We start from the raw sequence: 15002 nt of genomic DNA on the forward strand, positions 1-15002 counted from the left end.
GCAACCGGCAGCGGCGCGAGACCGCCCATTTTGGGCGGTCTGTAACGTGCCTGTGATTCATATAGAGATCCAAAGATGGCTAAGAGCAGTTATAGATACATCTTCAAAGCCTGGGTTTGACCCCTAGAGAATTCTAAACCTAACCTGACTGTTATCTTGACATTGTGAAGAAGAGAAAAGGATTATGTGAAACTCTGTTCCATCCTACATTAATGACTTGCTTGGAGGGATGAGTTTCCCTTATCCAGAATTCCAAAATTTGGAATGCTTTAAAATCCAAAGTTGTCCATATGGGTGGCTGAGATAGTGGCAACTTTGCTTTCTGATGGTTCAGTGTACACAAATTTGGCTTCATGCACAAAATTATTTTAAAAATTATGTATAGCATACCCTTGAGGCTATGTGTATAAGGTGTAAATGAAACATAAATGAATTTCATGTTTAGACTTGGGTTCCATCTCCAACATATCTCATTATTTATATGCAATATTCCAAAATATGAAAAAATCCAAATTCCAAAACACTTCTGGTCCCAAGCATTATGGATAATCTATATTTCTGTGAATACAAAATGGTTTGAAAGCATATAGAGTTGCAATGGGTAGAGTAGGGAGCAGGGGTGCTTCCTGCAAGTTCTGCTCATGATGAGGTCATTGCAGAAATGTCTGTATTACCTAGATGCTGTACAAAACTGAAACTTAAAATAGCCATTGCCTGCCAGCTTACAATCTAACAATGAAGGGAAAACAAAAGGAGGTCAGTCCATCAGGCCGAGAGAGTTCACAAACAGCTTTTTGAAATTTCCTTTGGAGACTTGCCACAGGGTGGTGGCCCATCTCCTAATTGCAGAAGGCATCACTGCACTGCAGTGCTTGAACATTTGTGCTGGTTTCCTACAGTCTATTGATCAAAGACATAGATGATACATTCCAGGGCTCCATTGTGTTTGAAAAGCATGTTGCCTTTATATTCTTTCACTTTGTAGTTATCTACACAGGGCAAGGCAACAGGACTATGAACCCCATCAGCTCTTGGTGTGACTAATGGTCAAATATTATGGGAACTGTTGCCCAAAATATCTGGAGGGCAGCAAGTTACTTACCCAGCATTGAGGCATGTCTGCTTCATATCTGATTCAGTGATAGTGATAGATGGAGTCTGTCTGTTTAGAGGCCTATTTGGCAACTCAGAAACTTGTAGAAACTTTATCCTGACTGGGGGCATCGCTTTATAGAGGGTGGGGGAACAAGGAAGACCAGAATATAGCAGAATTTTGTTGTGAAAGTTAGTAAAAATGTGTGGCTGAATTGGAATAAGAGTGGGAGGGAGGATTTTCTGACAGCTGGCCATGTCCGGAAAGTCCCTGTACAATATAGTTTGAGTACTGAGCTAATTCTATGAATAATCTAACATCTGTTCCAACAGGTTTAGTCAAACAATTTTATTTAAATGAGTCATTAGCGCTGATTCACTATTTATGGAGTCATTAAAAAAATGAAGCTATAACAAGCCTTGTACTTAAAAGCCTTTTGCCCTGGGAAGCTGTGGCTGTATCGTAATGCCATTCTTCTCAGCCAAACAACCTTAGACTTCCCTTCTCCACTGTTTAAGTTTGCTGGGGGGGGGGGTCTTTGTTTCTGTTTTGCTCTTTTGTCTGCCCTGCCCTCTCCTCCCTCACTTTACAGCTGTCAAACAGTGTGTACTCTTGAGGCAGTAGAGATCCCCAAAGCTCTCAAGCCCTATAGGATCATGCTTAGAAGGTATTTGTAGCCAGGGTGTACATGTGGAATGGCTGTTGAATAGCTTGTGGGTTTTTTTGGTATATGTAGTTATCTGGAAGCACATGGTTCAAGGTGAGCTTTTGTATCTTCTTCATAAGCTGATTTTGATATAAAAAATTAAAAATGTCTTTCAGATGTAATGGTGGCGGGACCAAGAGAGAAAGCCCTGTCCTGAAGTCTAGAGATTGCTTGCATGGGGGGTGGTTCTCTCTGTGTCACTTTCTGTTTTCCCCAGCAGGACAGAGGGTTATCATCTGAAGTTTTTTTATTCTACCCTATGCTAGATTGCTGCTTGCACCCTGCTGAACATTTTGAACTGGAAAACTTTCTTCTGCCCTAAATTGGCTGACATTTCAACATGTTGTGGGAAGCAAAGTGGCATCAACACTTGTATAAAGTGATTAGTGAGAGGGAACTCTATAGAGCATGCCTACTCTTTTGTTTTACTCTTTTTCTTTAAGCTACAGTATGTACTCAAGGCTTTTTTTTTATTCCTTCCTGTTTGCAGAGGTTACCTTCCCCCTTCTCCAAAAGGGAGGTAGTCCTTTGTCTGTCTGAGTTGGGAGAGTCCATGAGGTTCCTGCTTCAGAATGGCTTACATCTAGACATGAGAGCCATCTTTTAGGGGCTCTTCTGCTAAAAGCTAGGTAATCTTCTTTTGTATATCTCCTTTCTTATCTCAGCAAATGTCAGTTTTTTCCCCACCCTAAAAGAGCATCCTGAATATTTTTTCTTACTTTCTATCGAAAGCTTATATTGCACTGGCTACAATGTACTCTGCTTGATATAGATACCAAATAATGCTACACATGTCTGATGTGAATTTGTGCCTTTGCGTGTGACTTTTGGTGACTCTAATATGAACCTAACACAGGGTTTTCTTGGCAAGATTTGTTCAGAGAGGCATTGCTGCTACCATCGTCTGAGGCTGAGAGAGTGTGACTTGTCCAAGGCAAGTTGGTTTCATTGGCCGAGTGGGGAACTTTGTAGGGAACAAGTCAGTAAAATTTACTGTAAAAAGTTATACTTGAAGAAACTGAGAGCATTACTTGGGAGTATATCACACGGAGCTTTTGGGTGGTTTTCTGGCCCAGTTCTGGCTCATTTCTGATGTGAGTGCACTTCCAATGATGCAGTTTCACGTCGTAAAGTGAAAGTGTTATCAGACGCCATTGATTTCTATGGGAGCACCTTGTGACGCACTTCAGCAGTGTTTCCGAAGTGACCCCTCATTTTGGTAAAACCGGAAAAAAAGGGACTTCACAGAATTCGCATTGAAGCTCACTTCGATTGCACTTCGAATTGGTCTGGTGTGGAAAAGCAATCAGATGCCACCCCCCTTGGCCTCCTGCGTCCTACTCCATCATTTCCCTTCTCCTCCTTCATGCCATCTCGCCCCCTCTGCCACCCTGCAACCCATCCCATCATTTCCATCATCCCCTGCCTTCCCCTGCCTCCTGATCCTGGCCCCAGTGACCTATCCCATCATCCCCTGCCTCCCAATCCTGGCCCCAGCAACCTATCCCATCATTCCCTGCTTTCCCCTGCCTCCCGATCCTGGCCCCAGCGACCTATCCCATCATCCTCTGACTGCCCCTGCCTCCCAATCCTGGCCTCAGCAACCTATCCCATCATCCTTTGACTGCCCCTGCCTCCCAATCCTGGCCCCAGTGATCTATCCCATCATCCTCTGACTGTCCCTGCCCCTCGATCCTGGCCCCAGTGACCTATCCCATCATCCCCTGCTTTCCCCAGCCTCCCGATCCTGGCCCCAGTGACCTATCCCATCATCCTCTGACTGCCCCTGCCTCCCAATCCTGGCCTCAGTGACCTATCCCATCATCCTTTGACTGCCCCTGCCTCCCAATCCTGGCCCCAGCGACCTATCCCATCATCCTCTGATTGCCTCTGCCTCCCATTCCTGGCCCCAGAGACCTATCCCATCATTCTCTGATTGCCTCTGCCTCCCATTCCTGGCCACAGCAATCTATCCCATCATGCTCTGACTTCCCCTGCCTCCCAATCCTGGCCCCAGCGACCTATCCCATCATCCTCTGACTGGTTCTTCACCCCGATGAAGGATGACAGCTAAGGAGGGGGGCAGGGAAGGAGGACAGCGTCCAGCACCCCACTGAGCATGCATGTGCAAAGGTGCCGATTCGAATTGTTGACCCTTCAAAGTATGCTCTGGTGTGGTAATACAATGTGCACTCACTCCCCTTTGCTTGAATCCGCACCATGTGACTTGCTTGGAATCGAACTGACTTCTCTTCCCCCTCACTTTGGAAGAGCAAGGCAACCAGGTGTGGTAAAACGTCACGTTTTTACCTCAATCCACATTGCTAGAGAGGAGTGACTCTGGATCTGGTGTGGAAAAACATCACACTTTGCCTTGCAATTGTGCCTAAGAAATACTTACAAGTATTAAGATATGACAGCTTAGAAGTCTACAACTACTTTATATTATTCGGACTGTGTGGACACTAAAACTCTGAAAACACTAATTTAAGCATACCTGCAAAGCTCTATTCATAAATAAGTTGGCCTTGTCTGTCGTGCATCTTGGCAATAATTGTGAACCTTGGCAATAACTTAGTGTGCTTAACAATGTAACATGAGCACCCTACTGAGGTTCTAGCCCACCAGAGAACCTGTGGCTAGAAAATCATCTTTATTTGCATCATTATCCTTATAAACCAAGACTGCTGCCAGCCCAGCTGTTACATTTCTTTCATACTTGTTCTCTTGTGTGCTGCCTACATTCAGGAAATCGCTAGAGGGCATTTTTAATTACTTGTAGCCATTTTCATTACAATCTTTAAAGAGTACCCAAAGTACCAGTTCGGGGCAGATAGTCTGATAACATTAATGTAATCATTGCAGCCAACTGACTTGGCATATTTTATTTGTTGTTTCTTGACCCTGTGGATGAAACATCTCCAAGAAACCCTATCATCTACTGCTCTGCTTAGGTCCTGTAAATTTAGGCCCCTGACCTCCCTGATTGAATCTATCCATCTGGCATGAGGTCTTTCTTTCTTTCAACTACTTTCTTCCTTTGCTAGTATTGTCTTCTTTTCTAATGAGTCATGTCTTTTCATGATCTTGGCTTCCAGTGAGAGTTCAGGATTGATCTTTTCAAAGACCCATTTGTTTGTCTGTTTTGGCCATAAAGGGGCCTAAGTCCAGTTGCTACCCCCAACTAAAAAAGACTCGTGACAGCAGCTTGATCGATCAACACTTATGTAAGCTCCATCGAGTCAGTGAATCTACCCTAGTTTGGGCTGGCAGTTGGATTTTTGCAGTTTAACTTAACTGCATTCTACTTTAAATGGATGATAATGTTTTGTCAACAGTGTCTTAAAACCAGTCCTAAAGCCTATTCTAAATGCATTCTGTTTCAAACAGACGATCAAGTTAGTGCTGTAATCAATCTCCATAGAGAAGGAAGGAACTTAAACCAGTCATCTCTACACTCACTGTTCTGTCTTGGTTTTAAATAGTCTGTTTATGTGGTGGTAAACTGACAGTCATGTCTGATTTGAAGTAGGACAGTTGGGAAGAAGATGGTTTCTTGATGCTTGGAAAAGTTATTTTCATGGACAACTGCTCCTCTGGCTAGGAACTCTGGGAAATAGGGTACAGAAAGGTAATATTCCCAAATTCTTGAGCTTTCTTTGATGTGTTCAGAAAGTGAAACAATGGGTGAAATATAGTGGGAATCATGTGCACAAGTCAGAGCTCCCAATTATCTTAGAGGTAGGCCAATGAACTGTGAACTAACTAAAGTTTCTGCACTATGTAGTTTGTTCTAGAACAGTACAGCTCAAAATGGTAGTCTATGGAAGTTTCCTTGGTAGAAAGGAACAGTTGTAACTCATGGTCCCTGGCATACTGGGGGAAAACTCTGCCTGTCTCCCACTTTAGACAGGTTCATAAGCACTGCCTTAGAGAACAGGAATTCAGTGTACAAAAATACTTGTTGCTTTGATGCCAAAATGGAATTAAATCACAAATGTCCAGAAGGATCATGTTAGTTCAAAGCCCCTGAAGTTGTGAACCTGAATGGCCAGAGGAGGCTGGAATAATGGTAATATCTCCATCACCCATCTTACTTGCTCCTCACTCTCCAGACCTGTTGACAGATTTTTAAATCTATATCTATATCTAGTTCAGCTTGGGATAAGGTTTGGCTGCCTCAGCTACAACCAAATCCTTGCTAAGTAAGATGTTCATTGTATAGAATTAGGAACTAGGTGGTAGTAGAGAATCTTTTGTCAGGCAACCTTATTGTTCTGTTAAGCATGAGTTGACATTATTCAACCAATGTTGCATAGCAGTGATTTGAATATTATGGTGTTTATCAGACGAGCTCTTAAAGAGGTACTATTCCAGTGTGACTCCTCTAGCTGCCTCCTGTTGCATGCTGGGATTGGCAGTTTTAAGGAGGGGTATTTAGAATTCTCAGGCAGAGAAGTTCAGCTCCTTAAAACTGCCAATCCCAGCATGCAACAGGAGGCTGCTAGAGGAGTCACACTGGAATAGTAGCTCTTTAAGAGCATAGTGTGATAAACATCTATGTCTTTTAACCTTTCTTTTGCAGACTTTCCAGATTTCACCTTAATCTTGGACCTCATTCAATTACATGATGGTCATTCTGGAATTTTTATTAATCCCAAACATCCCACACAGACTGGTGGTGGTGGTATGCAGTTATTGGCACTGTGAGAGCATTTAGGCTGCTTGAGAAACTACTGGTCTGGCTTAATTTTAAAAAAGGTGTTTATTCTTTCTGGCACTTTATTTATTTTTATTTTTTTTGTGGTCTTGAACATTATTTTTCTTCTCTTTGCAGTCCTACTTTGTCACAGACTATGATCCAACAATTGAAGATTCTTACACAAAACAATGTGTAATAGACGAGAGAGCGGCAAGACTGGATAGTAAGTTTTTTAGTTTTGTTCCACTATAGTAAGATGGGTAATCTTTTCTTTCTGGCCCTAGAGCCAGCTTAATTTCCAGACTTCATGTAGGGACCTGCATGTGCCAGTAAGTGGTAGGAACAGAGACAAAACAGGAGAGGATTACCCACTCATATTGTCTGGTATTCTATTGGTGAAATATGGCAAGCATTAATCTTGCTTATGTATTTTATAGTAATTGCAAGTTAGTATTCTCTTCTGCCCTTCACAGTGACCAAAGCCCCTGCTCCCAGATTCAAAGTTTTGTTGTGAAAACTTTCCTGAATGGCTGGTGTAGAGTACAGAGGACTAGAGAAGCACATGGCTATCTTCCATGACTACATGCAAACTGATGACATCATCTGCCTGGTAGATCTTGGCAGAAGATGTTATTGCTCTCTGTATGGCTATGGATCCTAGCCAAACACTTCTCTGATTCCCTGTCCCCCTCCAAACTCTCCACTAGGTAGGGGATGGCTGTTCAAGGGAGCTATCACAGCAAAAATGTCAGTCCTGGAGTGGTGAGTGGGACTCCTTACACTACTGTGTAGGAAAATGTAGAATCTCAGCCATTCTTTCTCCTAACAAATGGATGTTCTTTCTTAGTGCAATATTTTTCATTTTCTTTTCTCCTGTGAGCTCAATGAATAGCCTGTTCAGTGAACACCTATCCAGGGATAACCTCAAATAATTCTCTCCTCTAAAGTCATTAGCCCTTTTCAGTATACTCATCCCTCCACATTCGCTGAGGTTAGGGACATAGGACCCCTGGGAAAACCACAAATAATAAAAACACCATGCTTTTACCTGAGAGAACACCTCTCTAGGAATCTCTAGGTCCTCCAGTGCAACTCTAGGCAACATCTGCCAGACATTGACCATAGAATTGTGCTGGAGGAGCTACAAATGCCTAGTGGAGTGTTCTTCTAGGAATCTTTATAAGTCCTTCAGCGTGTAGTTTAGTTAAATTTAACTACAGATTTGCACTGGAGGACCTAGATATTCCTAGAGAGAACATATTAATAAAATCAGTGAATAATCAAAGCCACAAATGTGGAGGAATGAGTATACTTGTTTTTGTCTTGCTCAAAAATTTTTCTACTTTAACAACTCCACCAGCAACATAATTATCTTCCTTTCCTTTTTCTTCTTGACATAGGGAGAAAATAGCATAAATCAAGTTCAAGTAGGGAGAATGGGAAGGTGAGAAAAGCAGTCAGCTGGACTATTGGAATTAAGATGCAGTTGTGGCAAAGGCTGTCTGGCTCAGCTTTCCAGCCAGTCACACTTTCTAGAATCCAAGAAGTATGGGAAATGGTGTTAAGAGAGCCTCCTGTCAATACAAAAGAAAGACAAACATCTTTTTTTTTACTATTGTTGATAATATTAAAATTTTTAGAATAACATCATGTGATGTTGGTGGCCTTCCTACATTTGGGTTTGGCTTTTCCATGTCCTCAACATGACAACTAAGAGCCAACACACATGCTTGTGTATGCTAAACATGTAGTCATTATTTCACCTGTAAATCACCAGTTGGGGTTTACTTCACCTTACAGTTTCATATTCAGTGGCTTTCAAAAAATTTTTTATCCAGTTGACTGACTTTGATATCAGAGCTGGTCTGGGGGAAATCTGTAAGCAGCAGTAAGCATATAAGCTGTAAGCATGTGGATCCCTGCTGTTTCTTCCTTCTCCTTGTACATTTAGTTTATTCTTAAAAATTGAACTTCCACCACCACTTTAGTTGAATTGTCACACAGATATTTAGTAATTTAATTTCATTCAGAGATGAATTTGGATGTGAAGATAAAAGCATTTTAAAGTATGCTGTTTTTATTTTTAAAACCATCCGTAATGTTTGGAGGGTGATTGGGGAGAATTTATGGGAGAGAAAGAACATGGAACTTTCCTTGATGTAATTTATCTTTGGAGGTGAAATCAATTAACTCCTCAACATGTTTAGTCCTAGATACAGCAGGCCAAGAAGAATTTGGAGCCATGCGGGAGCAGTACATGAGGACAGGAGAAGGCTTTCTGCTTGTCTTCTCAGTCACGGATAGAGGAAGGTAAGGCAGACTCAGAAGACTCTGTAATGTGCTACCAGTACTGTAGAAAGTGTTTGTGTAAGGTAAGTATAGCTGGAGTAATTAACACTCAAGAAATATTTAATTGTGGGTCATAGTGTTATAAACTAATGCCACTGTCAGGAATCAGAGAACTGGTTCTTTAGCTGAGAACCAAACAACTGTTTGGTCACTTCTGCTTGCTGCTAGGGATGGGGAAGTTGTTCTACTTGGAAAGTAGCCCCACCATTCTAGCTTTTTTTTTTTTTTTTTTTTTGGGGACTAATAAAGAGTTTTAGAGGCATCATAGGATATTGCATCAGGAGTCAGTTTAAATGGAGGTGGGCAACTGTGGAAGGCTAAGGGGCTGCATTAGCTCCCTCCCAGAAGACCTGTACCCCCTCACCAGGCCCACTACCACAAGAAAGTAATTTTTTTGCCCCAAATGCTATCTATGAAACAATGGAGGGCATATAATCATGACCACTTTTTAACAACAGGAAGTGAGCAGAAGTTGCTTCCTGTTTGAAGTCTCTCTTGGACCTAAATTGGGACACCCAAAAGCGTGGTGAAAATACCCCCACATCCTCTAGAGGGCATTTTGGGGGAACAAAGACATTTTTTAAAAAAACTTTCATTTGATTTTTTAAAACTTTTGGGGGTCCAAAGGGCCTCCAAACATGGTAGAAGTACCCTCCACACTCCCTGAGGGAATTCTGAAGCATGCGTGTGTGTACATGTGTGCAAAAATGCTTCTGAGCCTTGGGATCCAAAAAAGGGCTGTTTGGACTACATGACTTAATAGGAAAACAAAATAAAAAAAATAGCAATGCACTGAGTGACTATAAACTCTTGGGAAGATTATGATTATGGGCAGAGGAGTTAGGTTGACATCCCACTTCACCTCACCTCACCTCACCTCTAACATCTTTGTTAAGTGGCCTTAAGCAAAGTTTTGTTTAATCACACCATGCAGTTGCAGTTCTAACTTCTTGTGTCTCCATGTTCCTTCAGTTTTGAAGAAATCTATAAGTTTCAAAGGCAGATTCTTAGAGTAAAAGATCGTGATGAATTCCCCATGATTCTTGTTGGTAACAAAGCAGACCTGGACCATCAAAGACAGGTAAAATATTGGGCAGTACTAACATTCTGGGAAGAGCTGCGGGCCCCGTTCTTAGAGGCAGTGTCTGTAATTCAAGTGATAGAGCACATGCTTTCTCAGCAGAGGCTTCAGGTTGAATCCCCAGATCCAGGGAACCAACCTGTTTGAAACCCTGGAAGGAGACAGCAGAATGGTGCAGACAATGCTGAGCTAAACAGACTGAAGGTTTGACTCTGTGTAAGATAGTTTCTTCAGCTGACTGCTTTCAGTAGGCTTAGCAGAGGCAAACAATGGATGCACGTCTCAATAAGCTTAAAAGGTAGTCTTTTTTTAAGCTGGAAAGCTCAGCACATTTCGGACTAACGGTATTTCTTTATAAATAAACGAACAGAAAGGACAAAGGGAGATCACAGAATCTTGAAATGTATCCCCCTTTTCTCTTGTGGATATTAGTGGAAACTCCCAATTTTTTGCCCTTTATAAAGCGATAGGCCAAGATGGCCCCTGTGGCCTCTTCTATAACCAAATATGTTTGACAACAGGCCATGTCCTCCTTAGACAACTGTTTTGTCCATTTTACTATTTTTCAGGGAATGGGGAATCTAGTAATGAGCAAACTCCTTTTGGCAATGGCATTTGGCAACAAGCTGCTGTAAAAGAAATGAAGCAGACATGCTTTAGAGAAAGGTTGCCAAGATAAGGGCATCTTTTGCTGAAATCAAAAGTACAGTAGTAGGCATCCATTCTGTGATTCAAGTACTTGATACTTGGGATGTCACATAGGAAACTGTTCTTCCTAATATATTAATGCATCCCTGCATTAAATCAGTTTCTGAGTAATTGCCACATGAATGTGATTCAAGTCAAAATCTATGAGGATGAGACACTGGTCCATGACATCATTATCAAGGCATGAGTCCCTCTCCAATTATATTTATATCTGCCCTACCAACAATTGCTCATCACTTTAAGTGCTCAGAGGACCACCTAATAGAAGCAGCAACCCCTTCAGAACAGTAAAGGATGCGTTTACTGGAATGCAGGGAACAGGTTGTCACTATTATTAAGCCAACCTCTTTTTGCATTTTATGTACAAACAATGCTGTAATGTATGCAGATAATTAATACAAATAATATTTTGACAAATTGGCATATATTGAAGTAACTTTATTTAGAGATAGTGATTGTACTGGGGTATCAGTAGTGTTTGGAGCCAGAACTCTTATGGATCAAGTCTACTCTCATTGAGGCTAGCAGTTGGATTTAGCCTCTGTGTATTTCTTCCAGTTTGAAATATTTGCTGTTAGGGTAGTATGACACAAAGGAGGAAGTCATTTATGTTCATGTGTACAAACAAATTATACTGTCTTCAACAGTATAATTTTTATGTGCAGTAGGCCCAATCCAGACCAGGACTCCTAAAACTCTCAGTGGTATGGTCTTGGTCAGACAGGAGCTGTGAAACAGCTGAGACAGATATAGCCACTAGTTGTGTTTTAATGTCTGCCTTGGGGCTCCTGTGCCCCAATTCTATGTTCTCTTTTTCTCTGTACATGCAAACAAATTGTGTGCATGGCTTTAATACTCTAACTCTGCTTTTAGAGAGTTGTGATCTTTTGTTTAAAGAAGACCACAGTTGATAGAACAGAATTGTACTGATTGTACTGCATTGATAGTGGATGATGGTATTGCAACAATATGCAAAAAAATCTGTAGATGATGGCCAGTTGTATATTAGATGATCAGGTGAATGACACGTCAGAACACAGATCACTGAATATCCATTGTATCTCTTATCCTTGTTTTCAGGTGACACATGAGGAAGGAAAGCAATTAGCACGGCAATTGAAAGTAACGTATATGGAAGCGTCAGCAAAAATACGACTGAATGTAGACCAAGCTTTTCACGAACTTGTCAGAGTTGTAAGGTAAGCCTTGTACTGTAAACACATTAATGCTTTCTTTAAAACAAGAAATGCACTCTTTCCTTCCCCCTTTCCTTTTCATTTCTCATGGCATTTATTTTAGATATTTCTTTATATGGCAAGTAACTAAATGCTGTATCAGAACTGAAAGACTTCTCTGCATTTGTAAAAATAGATTTAGACTATAGTCCTGTACACAAAGTCCTATTGGACTCAGAGGGCCTTAATTCTGAGTAGATATGCTTAGAATTGCACTGTTAATGTGATGCATTACATTCTCCTTATAGATGAAGAGCAGTTTGTTTTATACCTTGTGTAAAATGCAGCTAACTTTACAGTATCAAAATGTCTGGTCATCTAACAGAACCATGTAATAAGAAAATGAATTATTAATGGTGCTGAGAGTCCTTAGCTGACAGAAATAATGCATTTCAGAACTGCACCATTAACCCTGGATCTAATTGGACTCTTGTTTCACTTCCTCCAGTGCTGTCCTTTTTCTTCAGCATATTAAGATTTTTAGTTCACTTTAAATCCATTTCTTAAGATAGAATGCCTTATCCTATTGGACTCACCTATGCTGAACAGCTAAGCGAGCACTACTTTGCTCAGAAATCCTTCTGAGAAAGGGAGACCTTTCAAAGACTTAGAATTTCCTGTCTTCAATAGTAAAAAGCAAAGATGGGAGGAATAATAGTATGAGTAGAAATGCTGCTGCACAGTGCTAGTACCTTGACGACACCAGGATCTATCATTAGCTTAATCACATTTTCATTGGTTGCATGGCTTGAATACTCTTGTGACAATATGGTGCCTGTGCTGTTGAGTTCTGATGAAACATTAGCATGCTGAAGGAAAATACACCACATCAATATGTATGACAATAGCCTGAGAAATCCTATAGCATAAGACCCCTTACTCTGTATGATATAGGTCCCACAAAGGGCAGTGAACAGAGGCTGTTGTTTGTACAGAGTCCAGGCACTGGTTGTCACTGCAGGGCATAAGAAAGTTGATTGAGATATGAATTAGTATTGTCAACCACAAGTGTCCTATTAAAGCATACAGTGGGACTCCCAAACACATCCGTCTAGATTAAAGTTCCCCGGGAACTAAAACATCTATTTAATTTTTCCTAGGGCACACACTTATGCAGTACTATTGTGCCTGTAACTCCAAGGGATGTATTTTGTGAAGGTGAAATTTGCTTCCATTTTGAGTTCTAGAATTTTTTAAACAAAAAGGCAGTGGTCCATATTAACTTTGCAAGAAATCTATGGGCAAGGTAGAAGTTAAAGTAAGCACTTATTAAATCTGGTTTAATCTGCAGTTTTGTTCTTTCACAGGAAATTTCAAGAACAAGAATGCCCTCCTTCCCCAGAGCCAACAAGGAAGGAAAAGGACAAGAAAGGGTGCCATTGCATTATCTTCTAAGAATACTTTGAACCAAGCTACCAACTGCCAGATTAATTCTTTTCACCTACCTTTTTACATGTTTTGGTGTTCTGTCTAGCCCTTTTATGTGCATGTTATATAAATGTGGTCACCAAAGTAGCCTTAGTCTAAAAGAACGAGGCTGACCTAGTCCTAGAGGGAGTCTTAGTACTGTCTCAGGGCACATGTCAGTACACTAAGGCTTCTTTTTTAATACTCCCAGTCTCTTCATTTGCATAAAGAAGTTTGCACCTTGTGGAGTTTTATTCGCGATGGAAACAAAACAATCTTTGACAAGTTTTTGAAGCCAACCTTAAATGTTGCCATTTGGGTATTCCCCTTTCTTCCTCACTTATGACATGTTTGTTAATTGTACTCAAGAAAAAATTTGCTAATCAAAATGTAGAATATTTTTTTAAAAAGTGCATTTGGAGGTTTTACCCTTTGATTAGGTTAGACTTCAAAGTTCAGCTTGCCTTACAGGAAGCCAATACACTGAATTTCATTGTCAGTAGAGATTTGTGTTTCAGCTCTCGTTTATGCTGCAGCTTTTTTTTCAGTGGTCAACTGTCTACTGTATTTATTGTATGGCTCCAGTAACAGCTACAGGGTTATTACTGTTACAGCTGTGTGGCCAAATACCTGGGCTCATTCTGAACATGAGCATTTCAGGTCTTGAAGATTTTACATCATGGTTTGGGATAATTTTAATAAAGTGTCTTCCTTTTGTATTTCCAGGTAAGGGATTCAAGAAAACTAAACCTGTAGCTGCTTTTTGTTTTGTTTTTCATGTAATATATATATAAAAAGATGAATTTGCTCTTTTCATTGTCAGATGATTAAATGTTTTTTGCTATATACTTTTATACATTATTTTCTTATCAAACTAGTTAACAAGTATTTTTATATGTTTGTAAGCAAATATGCTTTCATGGCATAACTTGTGTATATGTAAAGATGAGTATTTAATTCTCACAGGACAATTTTAACTGACAAGATTAATGGAGGATTTGGTAGAACTGTGGTAGAATTTCTTTTTTTCTGTTGTATACTCAAAGTGGCCCATCATGTGCCTGTTCCACTGTATTTCTTAAAAGTGTCAAACTCCCCCTCGAAAAAAAATTGCCTTCCACATCCTTTACAGATGACTGATGGTTATGTGACTATTAAACTGTACAAACCTTTAACTGAATGTTCAGTTCAGTTGTGGATGATGTCCAATTGTGAATTATTCAAACTCTGGCTAATTCAAGATTATTTCAAGACATTAAATGCTGAGTGGTATTGACAACTTGTCATCTTATTGATGATGTTAAATGCTTCTTTATATACCTTCAGGGACGTAGCCGGGGTGTGTGTGTGGGGGTTCTTGGGGTCCGGACCCCCTACCCTTCCATTAGAAAAATGAATGGTGTGTGCTGCTGTGCCAGCGCATCTAAGCCCCATTATAATGGTGGCACTTAGTATGGACCCCCCCCCTTCCTAAAATCCTAGCTACGTCCCTGATACCTTGCATCTGAGGAAGTAGATTCAGTCTACAAAAACTCATGCTGCCAACTTCTTTCTTTCAATTAGTCTCAAAGGTGCTACAAGATCTCTCTACATACTGATTCTATATGCATTGGTTACTGAACAACTTCTTTAACAGGAATGTTTCTGATTTATAGGTCTATAATGGGAAGAAGAGACAGAGTTTCTGAAGTAGTGACACAGGTCTATACACTTTTGCAAGC

At 40.6% G+C, this 15002-nt stretch overlaps 1 protein-coding gene across 3 annotated transcripts in view; it reads left to right on the forward strand.

Annotated features, from left to right (window-relative positions):
- Window positions 1-14461, forward strand: part of RRAS2 (RAS related 2) — a 60039-nt gene extending 45578 nt beyond the window's left edge. The window contains exons 1-6 of one of the 3 annotated variants that reach the window (XM_042441529.1): window positions 2290-2428; window positions 6637-6724; window positions 8709-8811; window positions 9823-9931; window positions 11720-11838; window positions 13182-14461. In XM_042441529.1, the coding sequence (XP_042297463.1) occupies window positions 8744-8811; window positions 9823-9931; window positions 11720-11838; window positions 13182-13269 (384 nt within the window). In that variant the 5' untranslated portion in view covers window positions 2290-2428; window positions 6637-6724; window positions 8709-8743 and the 3' untranslated portion in view covers window positions 13270-14461. Of the gene's footprint in view, window positions 1-2289; window positions 2429-6536; window positions 6561-6636; window positions 6725-8708; window positions 8812-9822; window positions 9932-11719; window positions 11839-13181 lie in introns of those variants that run through there. The other 2 variants (XM_042441540.1, XM_042441520.1) reach the window with 2 other exon arrangements.
- The last annotated feature ends 541 nt before the right edge of the window (window positions 14462-15002 follow it).

This window comes from Sceloporus undulatus, chromosome 1, assembly GCF_019175285.1.
Source record: "Sceloporus undulatus isolate JIND9_A2432 ecotype Alabama chromosome 1, SceUnd_v1.1, whole genome shotgun sequence".
NCBI classification, from domain to species: Eukaryota; Metazoa; Chordata; class Lepidosauria; order Squamata; family Phrynosomatidae; genus Sceloporus; species Sceloporus undulatus.